The sequence below is a fragment of the Vairimorpha necatrix genome, chromosome 12, assembly GCF_036630325.1.
Source record: "Vairimorpha necatrix chromosome 12, complete sequence".
NCBI lineage: Eukaryota > Fungi > Microsporidia > Nosematidae > Vairimorpha > Vairimorpha necatrix.
Genome location: NC_088827.1, coordinates 261562 through 286208, shown reverse-complemented (window position 1 = coordinate 286208; position 24647 = coordinate 261562). Strand labels below are relative to the sequence as shown.

The following is a 24647-nucleotide window of genomic DNA, read 5'->3' as shown; positions in this document are numbered from 1 at the left end:
TTTATTGGGCTGCGTTGACCACCAGTCTCCCACTAGTTTCGGCCACCGTGTTACAGAATCTTGTGGGATAGGGTCCACGAGACCTTCCATTGCCCTACTTCGTCTAGTCTCTTAGTTAGCTCTAGGATCCCACTCTAGAGTGCACCAGCCATGGGCTCCAACTAGGCCGTACCTATTAGATACTTTTATGTATCATTGAGTCACTAAAGGGCGATACTGCTTTTTGGCCTTGAGGTGCGTTTCTACACTAGATGCTAATCCCCTTGTGGCTGGGCACACACAAGTTTCATTGAATCAACTTAATATTTATCGTGGACATTTTCATCATCTGAGTTGTTCCAACTGCATCATAGAAAGTAGAAACAATTTTGGTCTTCCTGGGAATCGAACCCAGCCACTGCTCAATGGAAGCATCGCCTTCTACCACTGGGCTAAGGGCACCTTGACTTATAGGTTTCTGAGCCAAATAAACTCTAAAAGGGATCTAGTACAAAAAATTAAAAAAACAAAACGAACAAGTTGTTCAATAAATATAAGGTAATATGAAAATTTTCAGGCTGATGAGATGGTAATCTGAAGAACCCTATAATAATCAACCTCAACTACTACGGAATTAATATGCCTGGAAAACCATGATCAATCGAAGATACAAGGAGTAGAGAGAACATTGTTTCCGAAAATCTGCAAGAATGAACATACGCCGGTTATGCCTTCTATTTGGGTATTTTTTAGTGGAAGAGATTATAATACCCCGATAAATTTGCATCACATTATCTTACTGTTCGCGACTTCGGATCTATTTATGAAATAGATATGCACAATGTTGGGATCTTCCTTAATTTTGGTCAATACATGACTATAATATTAATCAGGAGTCGTTAAAAGGCCAATTAAAAAAGAGAAAAGGAACAATAAAGTCAAAATAAAAGATTTAAACTTCTAAACATCTAAATAAATATTGACTGTCATTCAGATCTTTTCAACAAATACTTTGTCTAAGATGATCGTTTCTTCTTTGTCTTGCCCCTGTGTTTTTTTAAAAGTGCGTCGAAATTATAACAAACATTGTTTATGCTCTATTGAGAAAAAAGTTAGTACAACAAAAAATCAGAAAACAAATCCGAATCAATAAGTATTATACATGAAGAGAATTGTATTTGAGAATTTTTTGAGTCTACAAATTATTTCCCATGTTTATTACAAAAATATTCTTTATTAAAAATTTATCATTTTACATGGCATACATTTTTATTAGAAATGTCTACTAAAGAGATAGAAACTTTATTTATAAAACATCTTTTATTGGATTTTTAATATTGCGTCCTTAGATTCCTGATAATATCTTTGTATTTCTTTTATAAATTCTTTCTTTTTGTCTGGTATTTTAAGTTCAATTATTAATTTATCTAACTGTCCTTTGCCATGTGTATTAAAATATGCCATAAGTAAACACATTTGACTTAAGATTAGTCCCATCTCGTCATTATCTTCTTTGATATTTTCACTCAAATTGTATAAAATTAGTTCTTCTAGATCATTTAAAGATGTTCTATTTTTATTAATTGTATCTGAAAAATATTCCAGGCTTTGATTTTCTAATAATTCAACCAAAATGTCACCGACATCTTTTTTTATTTCTATTTCTTGATCATTTCCAGTTCTAAATGAATCTTCACTTTTTACTGTAAATTGAGGCTTCAACATTTTTTCAAGATTTTCTTTTTCTATCTTTTGTTGTTCTGTTGGATTTTGAATATTTTTTAAGATTTTAAGCTTTTCTTTTAATTCTCTTTTTTCATTTTTTCTTGTTTCTCTTTTCCAGTTTTTATAACTTTTTTCGTCTATGTTCGGATGGATTTCTGAGGAACTTGATAATTCGACGGATTCAGTGCTGTGTTCACTACTACTCATTTATGGGGTAAATAAAATATAACGAATAACTTGCAGTATATGATAAGAATAGGATACGAGCTAATAATGAGCATGCAATATCAGTAATAAACTATCATGTAGTGGGAAAATTAGAACCAATTGATTTCAAAAGTCCTATTTTGATATCTACCATGTACTCATTTAGTACCAGGTCCATCTACGACAGGCCTGCAAGGAAAGACTATACCTACCTAGATCCGAAATGGAAAGAGACCTCATAATATTGAAGATAGAAGCAAAATTATGATTCCGAATATTTAGAAAACATTAGATGGGTCTAAAATAGCCTATTAAGACAAGCGGCGATACATAAAGTAGAAGCGGAGCTCAAATCCCACGTGTTACAATTTTCGAGTTTCTAAGATTAGGTATAGACATGTAGGAGAGATAGCCCAGAAGATGTAATAGAATCCCAGAAAGAAGCGCTTTACAATAAAATTGACACAAGGACAACAATTTAAGGTGTTTAAGGCTTGGAATAAAGATTTAATAAGCATCAAGGACTCTTCTACCTGGAGACCCGAAGGAAACAATCCGGCTAGATCCGAAGCAATCTACTGTTTTCCACATGATAGAAAAATTATTTGTGGACAAGAGGGACAATGTCACCATTGTGGATCTCATAGAAAGACCGTGAATAATTTAGATTCCAAAAGTGGTCAAATGATGGGGGTTGATTATATGAAAAGATACAACAACGCAGTTAGAAGCATTTTTCTCTTACTTGTATTAAATATGGGCTAAAAGACAAAGAAAATACTATACACCTAGTAGTACAAGAGAAAGAGAAAATGTCCGGCGTAAATAATAGTAGAAAACTAGGATATGCACTAAAATAAAGGTGACCCATAATAAGCCTGATTTTCTTGTGTTTGACAAGAAGAAAGAAAATATAATAGCCGAAGTTGACATGGCCAACCAGGATCGACTTTAAATAGCCTGAATATAAACTAAGAAAATATGACATTCTTGTAATAGTACATAAATCTCCTACAAGAATAGCTCCTTATGTAATGACATGGACTGTAGTGATCACCCAATATCACAGAAAGTACATCAGGGACCTGGAAATCCGACCATACTTGGAAGCATACAATCAGTCTATTGTGCAGAAGACGACGAAGGTACGATCAGGGGATGCAGTAGAAGAAGAGTGGTTGGAGCTGTATACGCACTAGCAAATATGGCGACTTTTAAGAATTGGTGTCGCCAAAGGGGAATTTAGCTGAAGGTTTGGAGTTGAAAAACGAAAACAATCCCACAGAAATCGTAGGCTGTGAAGAGCTAAATTCCAGGATTATTTGTGCTACAAATATTTACACTTAATTGGAAACTAACTCAATAAATAATATGAAAAAAATAATCTGCAGGATGGGTGAATATTGTGAATCTACAAAATAAAACTCACGTTTCATACGTTTTGGTCTAAAAAAGCCTTAGCAGCTAAAATTTGATATGAAGGGGGCTTTGCCTTTTTTAAAAAATGAAGAAAAAATCGAACGAGACACGAATCGGGAATCTTCTACAAAGGATTTTTTGTTCTAAAACAAAGCATAAGTGTATTATATATAAATTTTAATGAATAACTTCAGGTTTAAGGATGTGTTTATGTTCTTACAACAGAATTGCCAGAAAATGTAATTGTGACTGGTTTTTCCTTTTTATATATAGTCAGGAAATAAATTAATTCTTTCATTTTTTAGCTTTATATTCATTCTCTTATTTTTCCGAATAAAAATTTTTTTGAACATTAAAAATAGTCGAACTAAAACTCTTATTGTCGTAAAGAAATTAGGAAAGGCGAATATCTATATAGTATATGGTGTTGGGGTATTATCAACGTTTTTTGTCATATTAATATAGATTGTTTGACTATTTTATTTTTGTTACTTCCTAATCATTTTCTTTCCCATTTTGATGACAAAGGTAGCAAAAATCCCCACCCCACATCGAAGTTTTGTCGACTAAAGTGCACCTTAGCCTATAACTTTGACTTCCCACTGTTTTTGGCTTACATTCAAAAAAAAAAATAATTATTAGGCGCTACAAGAACCTTATAAAAACACAAACGGTATCATAAAATTAAATTTTTTAATATTTAAAAAAATTTTAGCCAATTTTGCAAAACTTTCAAAAAAAAATTATTTTTCTTGGGATAAATTTTTTTTAGTTTTTAAGTCGCGTCTTTTTGAATTTAAATTAAGTCAAAATTAACGTAATTTTTGTAAATGCTCCATTGAGACGTAAGTTGATTTAACAATGTCTTCAAAAGTAAATATCAACAAGGAAACAAATTTGAGGTCAAAAAAATATTAAAATAAGAGAAATAGAAAAAAATCCTTAAATTGTTTCTTCTGTTTATGTCTTATTAAATTTCAAAGAAAATGAATTTAACTTCAAATTTTATGTAATTTTTTTAAATTTTGTTTTATAAATGTAAATGTTTTTTAATATTTGCGAAAAGTCTACTAACAAATTTTTTTTATTATTTTTTTAACAATTTACGTACTTGGTCCTTAGTTTCATAATAACATTTTTCAATGACATTTTTAATAAATTTTTCCTTATTTCCTGGTTTTTTAAATGAATCTATCAAAATATCTAATCCTTCTATGCCATATTTTTCGAAATATGACATAAATATAAACAATTGACTATAATAAAGCCCAAAATTGTTGCAGTCATCTTGACAAGATTTAGTCAAATTGTATTTAACAATGTCTAGTAGATCTTTTATGCATGATCTGTTCTCAATTAATGTATCTTTGAGATATTCCAAGCTTTGATTCATAAATAATCCCACCAAGATGCTACGATGATAATTTTCTTGTTCAGTTCCGGTTCTTTCTGAAGTTTTAATATACGCTTTAAATCTAGGTTTAAGTAATACTGTAGAATTTTTCTCATCCATATTTTGTCCTTCTGTTGGATTTATAAGATTAAATGAGATTTTGCAGTTTTCCTTGGAATCTCCATCTTCATTTTTTCTTGGTTCTCCATTACATTTTTTACAGCTTTTTCCGTCGACGTAGTGATGAAGTTCTACGGCAGTTGGGATTTCGACGAATTCAGTGCTGCTTTCATTATCACTCATTTATGGGGTAAAAAAAATATAGCTTATAATTTGCAGATCAAATATATTTCAAAAGTTTGATTAATTTTTACCCCTCTTTTCAATGATTTTGAAATCCCTAAACAATTATTTTTTACTTATTATGTAAAAATAATATCAGATATAAATTTAAAATAATAATTTGATAATTATATGTGCGTATATTATATAACAATGCGTTTTTGTTCTAAATATTTTTTTCAAAACTTTGTATCAAATAACATATGAATTTTTTATAATTTATCAACTTATCCGAAACAAATAATAATCAAAAATTATAAATACTAAAAATCAAAGTTAGGCTTAAAAACATTTAATATTATCTAATTAAATTTTCTTCATGTTTTACTTTAATTTAATTATTTATATGCCAATTAAAAATGTTTTCTTATTTATAAACTCAAGTTTTCATTTTAAAATTCTTCTTTCCAAAAATGGAAAGAAAAAAATAAAGAGGTTCATGTTAAAAAAACATAATTTACAAATCTCATTAAAAACTGAAAGTATGCGCTAGTGTATGTATATTTTGAACCTACAAAATTACATAACTCACGTTTTAACATTTTTTGTTTACTCTTAATATTACTATATAATTATTTGTTATATTTCTTTAATCATTCTTAATATATAGTTAATTATATACAATAATATATGCCTCTTTATATATTTATATATATGTCCTAGTATATATTGTATTATATGTCTTATTAAAGATCTTACTATGTGTTTCATTGCATGTTTTATTATATATCTAAGAGTATGTTTTATTGTATAACTTATTATACACATAGTTACATATGTAATTATAATCATTACTAGGGTATGTTTACCCATTCTGGGGGCGAGTGTTCTATATTTGTTTTGTCACTTGTTGTTTATTAACACTAGAATTTTAATAAACAGTGAATTGGCATTTAAACAAGTATAAAGAAATTCATTGCAGAGGATTTCTAACTATTATTTGCACATAACTTCGTATGATTAGTTAAAAAATTAATTTAAACAAAAAAATTTTAACAGTTTATAATAATAAATATATGGTAGTCTTTATATTTTTACATATGAGCTTTGCGATTTTACCATTTAAACGCCGACTTTGCTGCAATTAACCAGTTTTTACGATCTATTTATATTATTTACACCATGATATTAAGTATAATTCAAAAAACTATTCATTTTTTTTGTTTAATAGATGTAAACCTTATTTAACCTATACTTTCTTATGTACATAAGCAAATCGTTCTTTTATTCTAAAAAACATAGATCAATGTATTTTCTTGAGCCAGATTGGTATAATCCGATTTTTAATTTTCAAAAATATAGTTGGTTTTTTTTGTGGGACATACACTTTGTTTTTTTTTGTGCTGTTTAATCTAGATCTAAGATAAAATTTTTTTTAATTTTATCATCATAAAATAACGTTATAATTTACCTTCAATTTTCGCCTATGATACAAAAAAAACGACAAAAATTTAATATTACCATATTGTATAGCTCCATAATATATAAATTATTTGGGTATAATATTCGGCTTATTAATTACTTTTCACAAGATACGCTTACAGTCTCATCTGGCAGTTCCGGGACTTCCTTCTGAGATTCACTCATTGGGCTCTCGAAAACCCCTTCCTGATCTGTATCAAGCCCATGTCTGGCTGACATAGTTAGGCTTTCTAAAGTCATTTTAAGGACTCTTGACTGTATATATGCTTCCGTTCTGGGTTCTAATCTGAGCACTTTGATATGCGTACGGTGAAATTAGTTACTATAGCTCCAAATATAATTATTTTTAGTTAAACATATATTTTTAAGGAAATTTGGGGTTCTATAAAAAATTTTGAAGTACAAATAGGTATAAATTAATATAGGCGGAAAAAATTTTAAATATCCCTTAAGGGCGTTAATTTTTTTCCTAACAAAAAAAAATGCGATTAAAAACGAGGAGAAATTGAAACCAAAGTTAACTTACCAATTATTCATTTTAAAAATACAAAATTTGATTATGGGAATGTTGATCATCAATCTTTATTTTAAGATCTAATCCATTTAAATATTATAAGTTACTTAATTCTATATAAACAATTTGAGTAGTAAAAATTTGTTTTCAATTGTTCATCGATGACCTATTTATTCATAAACATTATATTTTCTAAATTTCGAGACTTTTAAAAAATCCTTATGATAAACAAGACTAAAGCGTAGAATATTTACATATTGATAAAGACGATTAAAAAAACAAAATTCAATGTATAATTCTCTATCCAAAAATATATTACAGGGATTGGGTCGTTGCAGTGCCATGTTCGAGGTTCTATGACGTCATAGATTTTTGGATTTTCAAGCTCTTTAATGGTAAAAAAAGATGACAAAACAATTACAGTCGAAGTAAATACTTTGTTTTAGAGTAAGCGAGAGAAAAAAAACGTTCAAATTGAAAACCTTTTAATATGTTATTTATATCGTAAAACCGTTTCGTCTACATAAGAAAACAGCACAATCAATCTAATAGGTCTACATCGCAGACAAGAAAAAAAACGACTTACTTTTGATACAGACCGTATATATAAGAACTATAGTTGATGTGCAAGCGATTTGGTTCTTAAAGAAATTTCGAATAAAAATGCAAACTAACGTGAATTTGATCATATCTCAATATCGAAAAAAAACTTAAATAGTCGATATAACAAGAAACTATCTTTTTTTAATAAAGTTAAGGGCAATTACCCAGACAAAATAAATAAAGATGCATCTATGTCATAGACATTAGTAGGTTCTCAACCGAACACCTAGTTTTTTTTTTAAAACGGAAGTTAAACCCCACACGACAGGGACTTATAAATACTTCTCGAAGGTTACCATAGCCTGTATGGTCGTGTTAGCAAATAGTGACCAACATGTTAGCCGTATGTATCCCATTGAAATCAATTAATTCTTGGTATTTATATTTCCACTTGGGCGTCCCCCTCTGAAAGTTTCATAAAATTTTTTTAGGAATGATTTATCTATTGTACTTTGGAACAATCCTAATTAAGTGTTACCATAGTTAATGCTAGTTTTTATCATTCGCGTGAGGTTTTACAAAAATTTTATTTAGACATCAATCAAAATTTAATGTATCCTTGCTTCCCAAATACAAATCATTGAAGTTTTTTTTTCTGTGGTTAGATTAAATTTTCATTCTACGGATCGCGTAATTAATACAAGTATGTAAAATTTATTGCTTTTAGATTATGGCGATAAATGTCGTGATTTAACAGAAATATGATAGGCTGGCCAAGCATGGAAAAGCAAAAAAAGACATAAAATGATAAAATTTTTTCTAACAAATATGGTATTATAGAAATTCAAACATAGAATTTTAGAAAGTTTATTCGGTTATATAGAAATATAAACATGGCACTTTGGCGGGTCGATTTCTTGTAATCTTAAATTTTTAAGTTCAAAAATACAGGTAATTTTTGTCTCATTTTTTTTTATTGACTTCCTTTTATTTGTGAGGGAGGTTAGAAAAAAAAGAAATCTAAAAAATGCCTTTATGTACCCTAACTTGTATTGCCACAGATGTTTGATAACAAGCAGGTGCAATTTTTCGAAATCTTAGTTCTTAAGTAACAGAATTTTAAATTTAACAGTTTAAACATAAACTCATGAATTTCAAGAAATCTGATTAGTATATAATGACGTGTAAGTGACAAATTGAAGCGCCCAATTCGTGTATAGTATTAGTAATGAGACTAAGATGGTATTAAATAAAAATATGTTATGTATTTGAATCTCCTTATAATGTCAATTTTTACATAATAGATACATTAAAGTTTTTACATACTTAATTACTTGATGAAAACAATGATAATTTTTTTGTTGTAGTTTTCATAGCACTGAGGTATACAATAAAAAGAAATATTTTTAATTTTTATATTAATTTTAATTACATTTATCGGGTGTTATAGTTCCTGATAATATTTTCTAATTAATTTAATAAAACATAACTTATTTTTTGGTATATTGAGTTTATTAATTAATTTATCAAAGGTATCTTTACCAAAAAATTTATAGAATGTTGTAAGTATCCACAATTTATAAAGGATTATTCCGTCTTCATAGTCTTCATCTTCGGTCTCTATTATCATGTCACGTTTAATACGTGCTCTTAAACAATCTATACAATCTTCATGTTCACTCAGCATTCCTGATAAATCTTCTAGATTTTGATTTGAATAAATTTTCCTTCGCATTTCCCCTGCGATGTAAAATGTTCGGCGAAGAAGCTCTTTTTCTGGCAAATCTTCTCTGATTACGGTACTTTGTTGGTTAGATGTTTCTGAAGGGGGCCCTATATTTATTTCATATCTTGGGTTTATAGGAATGGCTATTTTAAATAATTTTTCGAGAATTCTGCTAGTGTTTTTTATTTTGGGTATGCCTTTGTATTGTTGTGAATACTTATTTTTTTTTGTAGTAACTAAAAGGCTTAGGTTTTGCTCAAGTCTTCGGATTTCCATTTTTTTCCTATTCACTTCAAAATTTTTATTTAATTCACTGTCTCTTTCTAATATTATTTCAGAGTAACTTGATGAGTCGCTGGATTCATTGCTTGTTTCGAAATATCTCATTTAAGGGATTTATAAAATATTTTTTATATATGTGGAAAACTAATATAAAATATTGACATCATCATATAATACAATATCATCAATACGTTTATAAAAAAGTTTGTAGTCGTTTAGATGCCACTAAAAATTTTAAATCGATTTTGAATTATATTATTGTACGAATAAATAGTGCAATGATTTTTTTATGAGTCATGGCCATGCAAAATATCGAAATTCAAATTCCATCTATATTATCGAATATCTTACTATATACAAAGAAAACATCTTTTTATATGTATGACATTTGTCTTATTACATACGATAATATATTTAATTAAATTTTGAAAAATATAACATATTATAACAATTATAGCGTAATCATGCACGTTCATGGCTTAAAAGTAATATTAAGATTAAACTTATTTTGTTAAATATAATTCTGAAGCATACAAAACATTACACCACCTTTCTGACTACGAATTATTGGTTAATATATAATCGCAGGATGCCTATTATTTAGTGTTCGAAAGCATTGTGTTGAATCATATTAAATTTCAAACGATTTCCATGAGGTAAAATTCTTATTTTTTGATGATAACTCTATTCGAATTATGAAATGTGTTCATGGCAATCTTCAAGCCGATTCATACAATTCGTTTTGCTTCGGCCAAGGATGGTTACTTCTAGTTTGAAAACAGCTCCAAAGCCAGAGATAATGTAGGTTCTATGTCTCTTGCTCAGGTGTAAAGCTCTTGTGGATCGAAATAGGCGGGTTGTGCGCTCTTGAATTTTTTTTTCAACGTAATTTTTTACCATACTGGACAACGCAGTCATATATTAAGTTTTCTGATTTAGGGTGCCATGTATGAGATGCAGAGCAGTGCTATCACGTGTTAGTACAAGGATGTCTGCCGTAGGATTAATAACCGGGCCAAAAACTTTTTTTATGAAAGGCAATTACAAATGTGATATGGTTATAGATGCGACAAATTGATATATATGACGACATTTGCTTTGCCGGCAAATTTAATGGATTGTGGTTTAACGTAAGAATTATATCGTATAAGTCGCACAGGATGACGGCTTCGAGCCATTCTGGTATCCATTCAATCTTTGTTTTATGATTTAACTTGCAATAAATACAATGTATAGTCACATTAACTGGTACTTTTCTCAGATCTAAGTTTTTTATGCGCGCTGAGTCCAAGATAATGTACATTGAGAATTATTTCGGAGATAAACATTAAAATAAGTCAATATTCTACAGGATCATCATTTGAATTATAAATTAATGTCATATTTATTTAATTTTTTTTGTCTTTAATATGTAGTATTTCAAAAAGCACATACAAACCAAATCATTTCAAGACATTCAATAGGATATTCATTTTGAAGCTGATCATACGCGCTTTTATTAAGAAAAATAGAGTTAATTTGAGAAGAAATATCTCAGTAAAAAAGGTCATACGTGAATATGTACAAATATAATTGTAAGTAAAACGAAATTGTTAAACCACTAAATATTTTTTTTATAAAATTTTGCTAAATAACCAAGATTGTCGCTTCTAAAAATACGGTTGATTTTTTATTACAGTCCATTTACAATATTGATAAAGCTTATTGTCTTAGTTCAATGGTATTCAGTATATTGAAAATTATTAACCAATACTAATGTTATGTAGTGGTAAATTTTTTTAGCAAAATATGCAGAGAATGTCGAGTATATATTAAATTTGTTGCCTAAATCAAATTAATTGTTTCAAAGCCAGCTTAAGTTTTTTTTATTTTAGGCAAACTGAAGACCACGAAAGAACACGGAAAGACGACAATATATATGAGACAAAAAAGAAAAGGTGCTCTCTACGAAGCAGTTGAATACGATTTTGTACTGTATATACGAAAAGCAACTAAAGATAGATTTTGTTTCTAGTCAGTAAAATGAAATATAAATATAAAAAAATATGGTTTTTAAAGATCAATATGCCTCGCTAGAAATGTTGAATCTACTTAGGATCCAATGTTCTTTTTTAGATTTGGTCATGCCTGGTAGGTTTAATCGCTAAAACAAATGCGAATATAAGTACTCCTGGCTTAATGACATTATATTGAAGGAATAAAAAAAGGTCATAAAAAGACATTAATATTTCTTTGATGATCATAAATCTAACATCGACCGTATAATCAATCTGACATTTCATGAAGCAAGATTAAGATTAAGTCAAAGAGATACTCATATGATGGAAAGTATTAACTTTATTATACTACAATATAAAATGTAAATCTATATAACTGTTTTAAAAAATCTAAGTCCGAGGGAATTGCGCTATTCGATGATTTTGAACAGAGAGTTCATTATAATTATAAAAATCTTAGGCAAAAAAATTTATTTTTTTTCTAGCTGTTGTGTTTTAAAATATGCTTTTTTAGTGTAATTGTTGTTCTTCATAATAGTTTTCTCTAATTTTATATCTTAACTTAGAACTCTCTCCCTTTCCAAGGAATAAATATTTATCTTCTCCAATTGTCTCTGTATAATTTTCATATAAAAATTTTTTATTATTTTTAATCTTATAGATCTTACATTTTAAATCTAAATATACATCTGGAGAGATATCGAAGATCTTCTTAATATAAATAAACTCATAATTTATATGTAGAGTATTATAAGGTAATATTATCTTAGTCAATTTCAATATATCTTCATTGTTAAATCTGTCAAGATTTACTAGTATTTTCTCTTTACTACTAATATTTCTATACACAGGCAAGGCGTATTCTTGATTATTCACTTCACAAATAAGCATATTTATATAGACAGGCATATTACTGCTTATAATAAAACTATTATTTACGTAAGAGGCATTTTCTAAATTAAAAATAATAGACTCATCCTTGAAGATTCTATTACCCGAAATAATAGTTATATCATATTTAGGAATATCTAAATCCTGATGAATCTTAGATAAAGGCATACCAAACTTGATAATATCAGATTTATTAGTCCAGTCATCAAATAATCTAAAAAGATTTAACCAGTTTGGTAAATTAAATAAATTAAAAGAAAGTGACTTAAAATGATCTACTAATTCTATATTAAGGGAAGATTTGAGTTTATCTATAATATTGTGAATAAATAAATACGAAAGTTTTGGATAAATCTTAGAATACAACATGAAAGCTCTATAATGAAGAAAAATATAAAAATCCTCATCGAGTTTAGATCTTAAAATTAGTAAATTAATATTAAGAGGTAGAAAAGGGAAAATGGTAGCATAAAAAATCTTATTTGGTTTTATCTTTAAAATTTCATCAAGTAATTTCGTTGGTCTGTAATTTGTTTGTTTATAAACAAACTTATAATTATCCACACAAATTAGAGTCTTAGACATGTATTTTTTATAAAATGCAAAATATTTATTTGCATTTTCATCTATAAAAATATTATGTCTAAAATAAAATTCTGATTTTTCAGATTTAGTCATCATCATCTTATTTTTATCTCTAAAATAAATTTCTAAATATTCAATTAAATGACTTTCTAAATTTTCTATTTGATTAGAAATATCTTCTGAATTTATAGAAATTTTTGTAGTACTAAATACAAATTTTTCATCTCTGTAAATACAAAATATATCAAAAGGAATATCAAATAAAGAGATTTTATTTGTTACTCTAATGTTTAAATATTCATTTGCTGTAATTAAATTTGTCTTAATATCTTTATAAGGTATTTTGAGTAAAAAAGATTTTTTTGTACCTGTACAGTACAAATTTATAATATTTTCCATTTATGCCCCGCATAAAAAAGAAATATTTATAAGAAAAAAAACAAACAAAGTCGTCAAAATCTAAAAATGCATAAATTAAAAACCACATATAATTATTTCAAAAGAATTCTAAAAATTACTTATATTGGTATGTTAAATACGTTATTTTTAAAGGCAAAATAAAACAAATGCGCTTTTTTACATACAAAATTCAAAACTCATATTTTTTTTATTGTTTTTTCTTAATAATAATTTCTTCGTTTTCTGTTTTTATTTTGAATTTGTAATATTGTTTTACCTTTCTACTTAAACTAAAACACTTTTTACTGAGAATTAACCCTATTAAATATTTTATATCTTTTCTATATTTCTTCTTTTTACTATCAATATAATATTCAATAATATCTCCTATTCCTTCATTAATTATTCCTTCAGTGTACAAGACATAATTAGTCAAAAGTCTAATTATAATTAGTGCATTTATATTTTTATAAATCTTAAATAAATATTCATAAACTTCTTTTAAATTTTCTATATGTAAATCTTCCGTATTATTTCTTAATATATATTCGTATGCTTGTAAACTACCACATCTTAAATTTATATCATTATTTTCTATATTTTCTCTTATGAATCTAATTATAAAATTTTTATATTCTGAATTTCTCATTAATTCTTCTAAAATGTTTTCACAGACTTCTTTACAAGTTTTATTCCCTTGATAAAAACTAATTATCAAATTATTTATGAAATTTATACGACAGAAATCTAATTTCTGACAACATCCTTTTTTCTGTCTTAAAAATAAATATCGAATTCTCCATTTTAGAGAATTATTCTGTAAATTATTGACCATGTCAAGTGCAAATAATTCACTACAAATATTTATATTAATTTTATTGTACTTTTCTAAGTAGTATAAAATTTCATAAAACTTCTTCTGATTATCTGATTTCGTTCTACATTCTTCTAAAACTTTACTTATAATTTCTAAATTTATCTTTAAATTTGGTATATAAAATTTAAATAAATTTATCTTGTCATAATTTTCTAAATCAAAACTGTGTTCTTCTTTTAGATATTTGGAAATTATAAATAACAAGTCATTCACAACTGCACTATTCTGATAATTCTTAATTATCAAATCAAATATTTCATCTTTAGTAAATTCTCTGATTATTCTTTCACTTGTTTCTTTTGGTATCATTTTCGTCAAAATTAATTCTTTTTTGAGATTTAATTCATGAGATCTCAAAATATTTCTGAGTGTCGTACAAACTATAAAGAAATCCGACTCTAATTTCATACAAATAAAATTATAAAAATTATCTAATGCATTGCTATGATCAGTACAATAATCTAAGAAATTTGGCATAATATTTATCATCTTATTATCTTGTTCATATAAATTTAAGAATACAGAAATGTCATTATTTGTACTAAATCTTACTAAATTCATATCTAGTTTTATAATCTGGCTTAATATTTCAATGTCCACTGAGGCGGCTATTTGTTGTAATATTTTCTCACTTGTAATATTTCTTACTATAGAAATATAATTGGGAATAATAAAGGCCTTGTTAATGGCGAAAAATTTTTGGACAAACATAAATTCTGTCTCTCTGTTAGTTAAAATCTCATTTAAAAGATCTTTAAACTCTTTTGTAATTTCAATAATATGAACTTTGGTCTTTAAGAAATGAATATTATTAAATTGTAAAATTTCATTAATTATTCTCAACATATCACTTCCATATTTCGTGTTCTCTTTGTTTCTTAAGATTAAATTTATGACATAATTTAATTCATAAATTTTTTCATCCAAATTTTTCTCCTTTTTGGTTTTTATGCTGTTCATGCTGAAAAGTGAATTTATATCATTTTCATGAAGAGTTTGTTTGTTTATTTCTGGGCCGTCGATGACGTATTTTGTATATTTAAGCAACAAAATGTAATGACTTCTTGAATTTAAAGAAATGAGTCTTTCTTTGAAATCTACTTTCTCTATTAGTTCATCAAAAAATAATTTATAGAATTTTATGAATTCTAAATCATCTGAAATATTTTTCGCATAGTCTTCTTTTAATTTAAAAGAATCTAGAAGATTCTTTATTTTTGGATTATCAGAATCATAAAATATTTCCAATAAACTTTTAAATAGTAAATAAGAGTGGTTGTCGTTGTTATTTAATATTTTCACCAGTCTCAAAACTTTATCTTGATAGACTGAGTTTATATGTTTCATAATAAGATTATTTAGTACTTCGTTGAATTTTATAAAATCTTTATATACGAAGATGACAGAATATAAATGAGGAATCAAAGATTCATTTTCTATATTTAATATGGTTTGAGCAGTGTATTTAATCATGTTTTCTGGAGTGGGCTGTAAATTATTATTAATGAGATTTTGCTTGATATTTGTCTGTATTTGTTTTAACTGGGAATTAAGTTCTCTTTCCATATTTTGGGGCAGAAAAAAAATTTTATATCTTAAAATTTTAATAAACACAGATAACAGTGATTAATTTGTTGTTTTAAGATAAACGTGGTATTTATTCTATTTGTTATCACGTGAACAAAATAATTAATTTTTTTTCAATAATAAATAAAACTCTTTAAGAATAGCATATAATTTTTTTTCGGTAATAAATTAAATACCAATGAGACAAGTCAAATATGATTTCTTTGCAGTAATACTGTTTAAAGAATACTTTCAAATGTAAAACTAATTTGATTATTTAAAAATTTTATTTTATTAAATTGTTAAATCATTGAAATAAAAGACTAAAAACTTCTATATTTTTTTAAGTCAGAATTATTATTTTTTGTATACCGTTATGACGTGTCTTCTAATTTTGTTTATTAAATTAAACAAAACATATTAAAAAAAAAATAAATCCAAGATAATTCAATTTAAGTTCTTTAAACAAATCGAAATTAAAGTATCCTAAATTCCGTTATTAATTAAAGACTAAATTACTCGAACACGGTTTATTAAATTCAGAATTCTATAACCTTTCCATGAGTCTTATTTCTTCATCGAGACTGTCTTCATCTACACTTACTTCATATTTAACACCTATGCTCTCACAAAGATTAAACAAAAGATTTTGTATTTCAACAGATCTAAGTTGAGAACAAATCTGCTTAAGAAACGGAATGTGCCGAGTTTTTACACAATAACCCATTCCAGATATCAGAGAAATTATTATTCTAACCTTTACTTCTTTTTTTATATTCATTTGATAAAACTTATTTATGAAATTTTCTTGTTCCGTATAATCAATACATCTTAATAATCCACTTACTACTTTTGTATAATAAATAGCTTTAAGCTTATAAGTTTCCCCAATCAAATTAATAATAAATATAAAAAAATCAATAATAATTTTATCAAGTAAAAAATTTTGAGATAAAAAAATCAAAAAATCCATATCTTTGAATTTCCAGGGAGTACATAACAAGGAAAAGACAAATTTTTTGTTTTTTTTTAATATTTCATATAACTCCCCATTAAATTTGAAAATGTCTTTTTGAAAATGATCTGACAAAAATCCATCTAAATTCATTAGATTGTTAGTTTCATTTTTAGGGAATACTTTAGTAATCATGTCGTTTATAAAGATACATTCTATATTTGAGCATTTATTTCCGTATGATAAAATTTTATCTAAAAAATCCCGAGTTCGACTATTAAGTTGTTCGTCGATCAAATAAAATCGACTTACATTTTTTAGTATCAGACAACAAATTTCGATATCTTTTTGTCTAAAAAAATGTTCTAATAAATTGAAACATTCATTTGGATTAATATATCTGAATTTTACTAATTCTGTAATTAAATAAATTCCATTGATTTGATCATTTCTATTATTAATTCGATTTTCTATCATTTCTTCTAAAATTTTATTGATACTTTTTTTACATATCATACCACAGTTTTTTATAATTCTTGCTAACATTGGCAAATAACACAGGTTATGTCTTAATTTGTTGTATACGACACTTATCATTTTTACATTTTCACTTTTACGGAGAAATTTGGAAGTTTCGTCTATTTTAGCAATATCATTTGAATTATTTTTTAGAAATTCGACGATTTCTTTAGCATTTTTAGGCACAGAAACAGATTCGTCGCCCGAACATCTGCTAGTGTAAAAATCAAATTCGTTTTTTTGTGCTTCTATGACTTGTTTAAAATTCGTGTCTTCTTTATGTTCATCATATGGTAAATCTATTACTCGGCAGGCATTAATAATACGTTCTACCTCTTTTTCTTTAATTAATTCCAAATCTATCATCCCGATTTTCTTTTTTTCTATATTTGCTAGCTCTAATAATTTTTTATCTTCGTGAAAACACATAATATATTCAATATAAAAAATTTTATGAATAATATTTTGATCTAAAAACAAATTCATTACATCTTTATTTGGTTTATAACTGTCATTATTCAATAAATGTGACTCGATGAACACTATTTTGTGCCAATAATTAATTTTATAATTTAAATTCAAATACAAATTATTGATAAATTTATTATCTTTTGAATATATAGAAATGATTCTAATGACATTTTTAATATCTTCTATTGATGATATTTTAATATTTAATAAAGAATTGACAATCTCGGAATAAAATTGTTCCATATTTTCTTCGTAAAGTTCATTAAATAATATTTCCATGTTTTCGGAATTGAGATTTTTCACTTTCTTTACTAAATTCATCTTTTTTTTTAATTGTGAGTTTCTATTTAAAAGTGGCTTGTTTTGCGAAAGATGTAAGCGTTCTAAGCTCCAGTTCATTATAAAGGGGCAAATTAAATTTCTTAGGATGATATTTTTTTTTAATATGTTTGTTATTTAAAACATTAATTTGTAATATTTACTTTATTTCGGCAAGTAATTAGTGATCTAAAGCTAAAAATTAAATGTTTTCAAATTTCGCACTGTAAAGTGTTTACTAACAAATTAACAACGAAATATTTGACACTTCTGTCTGATATATCAAAAATTATAAACAAAAAAAAAGAAAATTTTAATAATAGCCACTTAAAAATACTTATTTTAAAAATTCAAAATTGTTCAAAATATTAGCCCTTAGTTTTTCGCTTTTTTTTCTTAAATAAAATTTATCAAAATTTTTTAGCCATGTTTGATTCTGTTCATAAGATAAATCTTTACAAATCGAAAATAAATCCTTCAAATTATTTAGAAATTTTAACAGAGAGTTTAAACCAAGTCGTATCAACAGATTTATTAAACACAACATTAGAATATCTTCTAGACGACAGAGATCTACTTAGTATTGACAAATTTTTATTATTATGTTTAAAAAATTTGAAAACTAATATTTATTTTGAACAAGTCTTTTGTAAATCTAATTACCAGAAACTTCTTAATATACCAATTAATTATAATATTTATATAAAATTTAATCAAATTATAGAAATTATAAAAAAACCAGTTTTAGTAAGAAATGAATCATTTTATAATTATGTTTTGTATAAGAAATTTAGTAATAATCATAAATTGGACAAATTTTATGAAGTTAGAGAATTGAGTACGGTGGAATGTACTATTTATACTGAATTTTTGTTATTCATTTACGAATATAATGCCAGTGATGAGGAGTTTGTTTGTCATGCAAACAAACTCCAAGTTTGCATAAACGAAAAAAGTATAAATAAGGAAACATTCTGCATAAATAATGAAAAAAATTTGAAGGAAATTTTGATATCTATAAATCACAATCCTGAAGATCATTTTTATAAAGAATTAGAGAAGTTTGATTTTGCAAATAATCCTAAGGATGAAGAATGTCTAATAAGTTTTATTAAGACTTTAGTAACTAAAGACATTTATTCGTTTGGTAAAGTTATCTTAATTTATCAAAATATAAAAGCAACTAGGAAACTTAATTTCGCGTATTTTGCTTATCTTTATCTTACATATGTAAAATATTCCAGCAAATATATAAAAGATAGAATTTTAAATATTATTCTTAGAACAGATTTCTCAGATATTATTGATATGATTATTGAGTTTTATTTGGCTCAGAATGTTCCAACTTCGGATTTAGATGATTATTTTGCTAATTTAAATGAGTTTATGGAATTTAATTATAAATCGTATATCCACATTATCTATCCTTTATTATATTTCAAGTATAATATTAGAATAGACAAATATGATCATTATATCAAAGTACATTACATTTTAAAAGATAAAGAGAATATAAAAGGCCATGAAAATAATTTTGATGGTAGTATTGGGTATAAAGAAATTTCATTATGCCTTTTATATGGCCATTTTGATCTTAAAAAATATAAACAATTGATACGATTTGATATTAATAATATTTTAAATATCATTAGACATGAATATATTAATAAGAATTGTAAGGTCTGCATATTCGAAATTTTGAAATATATGGTACTTGCATTGGATATTAAGATTAGTGAAAATGTATGGAAATATTTCAAAGCTATAGGTTGTATAATTTGTAAAGAAGAATGTGAAGAATTAAAACTTAATAGAAAGAACAGCATGTTAGAAAAATGCAATAAAAATGCATTTACAAATTTTAAAGAACTTTTAAAGTATCCAGAAAATGAAGTAGAATTGATAAAAAGATTTATAGAGAAATTTGAAAATGATCAAGATTTCAAGTTGACGATCCAGAGGATTTATAATGATTTGCCTAATTCAATTTTAGACATAATTGGATATATAAAAATAGAAGAAAAAATGAAATCTCCAAATAAAATCAAGATTTGTAGTAATCCACTAGATTATTTCAAAGAGATTTGTATCGATAATTTGCGAATTACAAACTATGAATTGTACAGTGAAGCCATGGATTCATTGTTTAATAATGTTGTAAGTAAAAAAGAACTTAAGCCTGTTGATGATTTAGTCATTTTAAATACTAAGAAATATAGAACATTTTTAGAATTACTAAACGATTATCTTGTTTATCATCTGACGAACCAAGAAGATACAATATGTAATATACCAGATATATTTAAATATACTGAATTATTCAGTACCAAAATCTTAGAATTTACAACTTACAATATGTTGGCTCATATGAACAAAGACTTGATTAAGAATTTGTTTACTAAAATTATCCTAGACAAAATTAATCATAAGATTCTTAGATTCATTTTAGAAGTAAATTTCGTCTTTAAATTGGATATTGATGATGATTTACTAATAGAAGTTTGTAAAGTTGTTGATGATTTTTATTATACGATTTATTTAGTAGAGCAGAAATTACTAGCAGATAAAAATGAGTCGAATTTTGATTTATTACAAGAGACATACTATAAAATTAAGGATTATGATCGAGTACAAGGAATAAGTAGTATGTTTATTAGACCCAGTAAAACTAATTTATTTTATGAGTTTAGAATTGACAAAGAGAAGGAGAATAATGAGCATGAGATTTTAGAGCAGTTTAAAGTTATTGAAGAAGATCTCGGTGAATGGAAGAATATAAATATTGATGATAATGTATCAAGACATTTTAGTATGGATTGTAAGATAGTAGAAGAAGATATCAAAAATCTCGAGATTGTTACAAAGAGAAGGCAATTATCAAAGGATTATAGACTTATTAGATTACATGAATTATTATATAAAAGTTTAGAATATAAATATAATAAGCCCGGAGATAAAATCAATTTTGACCTGATTGAAGACAGCCTAGAGAAAGTTGAAAACAAAATCGAAAACAATTTAGTTAAAATTAATTTAGAGGTTTTAAATGAATTCTACGTGGAAATAAAAAGAGATCACATTTCTCAATACATAAATGATAAGAAATATGAAAAGGCCATAGAAATAATTTATTCTTTATTTGAAAGAAAAGAGTGGTCATTTTATTTCGAATTAGGTGAAATATATTTTCTTATGGGAAATAAGTCCAAATCCAAAGAGAGTTTTAAGAAGATTCTCGGAATTTTTACTAAAGATGATCCTGTTTATGATAAAGCCTTGATCAAATATTTAGAATTAGTAAATTCCAAGGAAATGTTTTCTAGGAATATTTCCAATATTAAGAATAATTCCAGGGTCTGGTTTTTATATGGAAAATTGACTGACAATATTGATTATCTTATGAATTCCCTTCTCATAGACGGTGAATATAAATACGAATGCATACCCAGAATATTCCATATTTTAAGTACTACGAATGAGAAGAAGTTTCTTACTAAATCTTTTAAGTCTGTAAGTCGACTTCTCGATCAGCCTTGTCTTATGTCTTTACTCGTACCATTTTTCAGTCAGATTTTGTGTAAGATAAATAATAAGTCTATGAAGATTTTCATAAATGACGTAGTAATTTCCTTAATGAATATTTATAAAGAAGTTTACTGGTCTGCTTTATATTTCATAGACGAGATTAATACAGACAAATTAGATATAGAAAAAAAGATTTATCTAAATAAGATCAAGAAGATGCGGGATGTTTTATATGACATTTCTAAATCTAAAGATATTAAAAATCTCAAGAAGGATTTCCCTGATATTTTAAATTGTCTCGGATTGCATGTCCCGAATAAATACCCTGTTATTATTAAGGACATAGAAAATGACGTCTTAATTTACAGGTCTCTTCAGGCACCAAAAAGAATATGTTTTTTAGGGGATGATGGTAAGAAATATTATTATTTATGTAAATATAAAGATGATTTAAGGAAAGATAGTAGATTTATAGAAGTATGTAGATTGATTAATAAGTTGTATGAAGATAGTACTAAATATTATATAAGGACTTATGAAGTAATACCCTGTTTTTATAATTTCGGCTTGATAGAATATATTGACAATTTAGTATCTTTAAAGACCATTGCCACACAATATTACGATAATATAAATCTAGTAGCCAGGAAATATTCCACTAAGAAGAAGATAGGAATGAAAGATTTTTCATCTGTAGTGGCTTCTTTTAAGCCTTTTATGGATAAATTTCTCAGGCTTAATGTTTCAGATCCTTACCAGTGGTATAGAATTAGAGATAATTATATTAAGACATGTGGGGTTATAAATATAGTAGGATGGTTTATGGGATTAGGAGATAGACACACAGAGAATATTTTATTAGATCGTAGTACTTTTGATATGGTCCATGTAGATCTTAATTGTATATTTGATAAAGGGAAGTCTTGTAGTATTCCCGAGTTAGTGCCTTTTAGGCTGACTCAGAATATTTTAGATGGATTCGGGGCACTTGGAGTACACGGCACTTACACTAGTGCTTGTGTAAGAACTTTAGATTTATTACAGAGTAATAGAAGTATAATATTGACTAATTTATTATCATTTGTGTATGATCCACTACATGAATGGAATAAGAAAGAGAGTACAGGGAAGAAGATAGTAGATGGATTGAGTAATAAGATAGAGAATGGAGATGTATTGAGTAAGATAGAAGATTTGAATGAGGAAGCCATGGATCAGAGCAACTTATGTCAAATGTACATAGGGTGGCTTAGTTTTATATAATCCATAAAGATATAATATAAATATAATGGATGGTCGATATTAATATTAAGATAGGTATATAGAGCAAATAACATATAGATCAAAAATAATAGATAAGATATAAAATAATATAATGATCAAATACTATTATAAGATATAAGATAAGATTTCATAAATTTATAAGATATATTAGATGTAATATAAGTTTATTTATAAACAAACAAATTCACAATACAACTAATACTAGAATATTGTATTTTTATTGTGTAAATATTAGTGCCTTGATTATGTCCTTGTTTCTTATGAAGATATAGTTCCCTTCTCCTACTAATTTAAGTATCTTCTTACACTCCACTGTCTTCTCCCCTATGATGATCTCATCCCTTTTTATTTGTATGATTTTGTCCTTGTTCTTTATTATTGTATTAATTTTCAGGATATCCACTGGCTTACTATTTGTCTTCTCTTGTATCTCCAGATTACAGTCATAGAAGATTTTCTCTCTGTTTTTATATGTCACTAGAAACCCGTGCTCCATTTCCACTACTTTCCTTATCTCGTCTACTTTCAGATATAAGATGATATCTTCTATATTCTTCATATTACTGAGTAATATCTTATAGAGAATATTCATCATACACTTCTTATTTATAAATAGAAGAAGATTGTGTCTTATTACTTTATATAGTCTTATATTAGAGCACTCTGAGTGGGAGTATATCTTTATGGTATTATTTACCAATATTAAGATATATTTACTAGTAGCGTAGAAATCATCACAAGAGACTGGGATATTTAAGACTCTGAATGAAGAGAAAGAAGGAAGATTAAAGTAAGAAGGATTATACATAAGAAAAACAGAGAGAGAGAAATAAATAAGAAATATGAAACATCATAATAATAAGATGAAGAACATGGGGTTATCAAGTAAGACTACAATTAGATGAGATATAATATAAATGAGCTATATTATAAGTAACTAAGATATAATATAAGTAAATAAGATATAATATAAGTAAGAATATTATAAAATAATATATATATTTAGATTATAAAGTATATATATAAGATATATATCTAGATTATAAATATAAAATATAATTTATAATTAAAAAATCACTTTTTATTGAAAAATTCATTCACTTGGTCTAAAAACTCGTCTGCTTGTAGTACCCCGTCTTTGTTAAACAAATCAAACACACTTTTACTCCATTTCTCTGGTATAAGTTTATCATTCTTATACACTAAAATAGTGTACACAGGATTAGGGGGAGAAATATCAGTACAAACACGCATTTCTACTTTTTCATTTTCTTTTACTAGTGTAAACTTGAAAGTAGTAGTCCTTAATAAATCACAAATATAAACAACAGAATTAAACCCACAGTAAAAAATAAGACTGAATATCAAATAAGTCTTATACTCCTCAAACTCGTAGTGAGTAGAGAAATAAGCCAAGAATGCTGCCAGGATTGTACTTGTAATACCTACTGCGAGAGTGAAATCAGTGTAGAGATTATTGAGTTTACATTTTAAAACTGACTGCATAAAATCAAGCAAGATCTCGTCAGTGACAAGTTTGAGATTTCTGAGATTGTAAATGTCGCCTTTTAGAGGCCTCCTTGAATATTTGATTTTTAACTTATCAAGCATGGGGGCAAAAAAAGGACGACATTTTATGAAAGACATTTTATTTGAAAGGCATTTTATTTAGGAATAAAAATTAAAAGGAACATTACATGGGAGATCC

General features: G+C 26.5%; 9 protein-coding genes across 9 annotated transcripts; 1 reads left to right on the top strand and 8 right to left on the bottom strand.

Annotated features, from left to right (window-relative positions):
• Window positions 1–1299: 1299 nt before the first annotated feature.
• Window positions 1300–1911, bottom strand: VNE69_12088 (uncharacterized protein; the record flags this gene model as incomplete). Its single annotated transcript, XM_065475176.1, has 1 exon — window positions 1300–1911. One exon carries the CDS (start codon window positions 1909–1911, stop codon window positions 1300–1302), a length of 612 nt encoding a protein of 203 aa, XP_065331248.1.
• A 2506-nt stretch (window positions 1912–4417) lies between these two features.
• On the bottom strand, window positions 4418–5026 carry VNE69_12087 (uncharacterized protein; the record flags this gene model as incomplete). The annotated part of the gene is made up of 1 exon (XM_065475175.1): window positions 4418–5026. One exon carries the CDS (start codon window positions 5024–5026, stop codon window positions 4418–4420), a length of 609 nt encoding a protein of 202 aa, XP_065331247.1.
• A 3962-nt stretch (window positions 5027–8988) lies between these two features.
• Window positions 8989–9657, bottom strand: VNE69_12086 (uncharacterized protein; the record flags this gene model as incomplete). Its single annotated transcript, XM_065475174.1, has 1 exon — window positions 8989–9657. The coding sequence occupies one exon, from the start codon at window positions 9655–9657 to the stop codon at window positions 8989–8991; it is 669 nt and encodes a 222-aa protein (XP_065331246.1).
• A 2402-nt stretch (window positions 9658–12059) lies between these two features.
• Window positions 12060–13424, bottom strand: VNE69_12085 (uncharacterized protein; the record flags this gene model as incomplete). Its single annotated transcript, XM_065475173.1, has 1 exon — window positions 12060–13424. The coding sequence occupies one exon, from the start codon at window positions 13422–13424 to the stop codon at window positions 12060–12062; it is 1365 nt and encodes a 454-aa protein (XP_065331245.1).
• A 208-nt stretch (window positions 13425–13632) lies between these two features.
• Window positions 13633–15867, bottom strand: VNE69_12084 (armadillo repeat-containing protein; the record flags this gene model as incomplete). Its single annotated transcript, XM_065475172.1, has 1 exon — window positions 13633–15867. One exon carries the CDS (start codon window positions 15865–15867, stop codon window positions 13633–13635), a length of 2235 nt encoding a protein of 744 aa, XP_065331244.1.
• Window positions 15868–16414: 547 nt separating this feature from the next.
• On the bottom strand, window positions 16415–18211 carry VNE69_12083 (putative regulator of nonsense transcripts; the record flags this gene model as incomplete). The annotated part of the gene is made up of 1 exon (XM_065475171.1): window positions 16415–18211. The coding sequence occupies one exon, from the start codon at window positions 18209–18211 to the stop codon at window positions 16415–16417; it is 1797 nt and encodes a 598-aa protein (XP_065331243.1).
• Window positions 18212–18556: 345 nt separating this feature from the next.
• Window positions 18557–22918, top strand: VNE69_12082 (serine-protein kinase ATM; the record flags this gene model as incomplete). The annotated part of the gene is made up of 1 exon (XM_065475170.1): window positions 18557–22918. The coding sequence occupies one exon, from the start codon at window positions 18557–18559 to the stop codon at window positions 22916–22918; it is 4362 nt and encodes a 1453-aa protein (XP_065331242.1).
• A 238-nt stretch (window positions 22919–23156) lies between these two features.
• Window positions 23157–23747, bottom strand: VNE69_12081 (uncharacterized protein; the record flags this gene model as incomplete). Its single annotated transcript, XM_065475169.1, has 1 exon — window positions 23157–23747. The coding sequence occupies one exon, from the start codon at window positions 23745–23747 to the stop codon at window positions 23157–23159; it is 591 nt and encodes a 196-aa protein (XP_065331241.1).
• Window positions 23748–24013: 266 nt separating this feature from the next.
• VNE69_12080 (putative signal peptidase complex subunit 2) lies at window positions 24014–24550 on the bottom strand (the record flags this gene model as incomplete). Its single annotated transcript, XM_065475168.1, has 1 exon — window positions 24014–24550. The coding sequence occupies one exon, from the start codon at window positions 24548–24550 to the stop codon at window positions 24014–24016; it is 537 nt and encodes a 178-aa protein (XP_065331240.1).
• Between the last annotated feature and the right edge of the window lie 97 nt (window positions 24551–24647).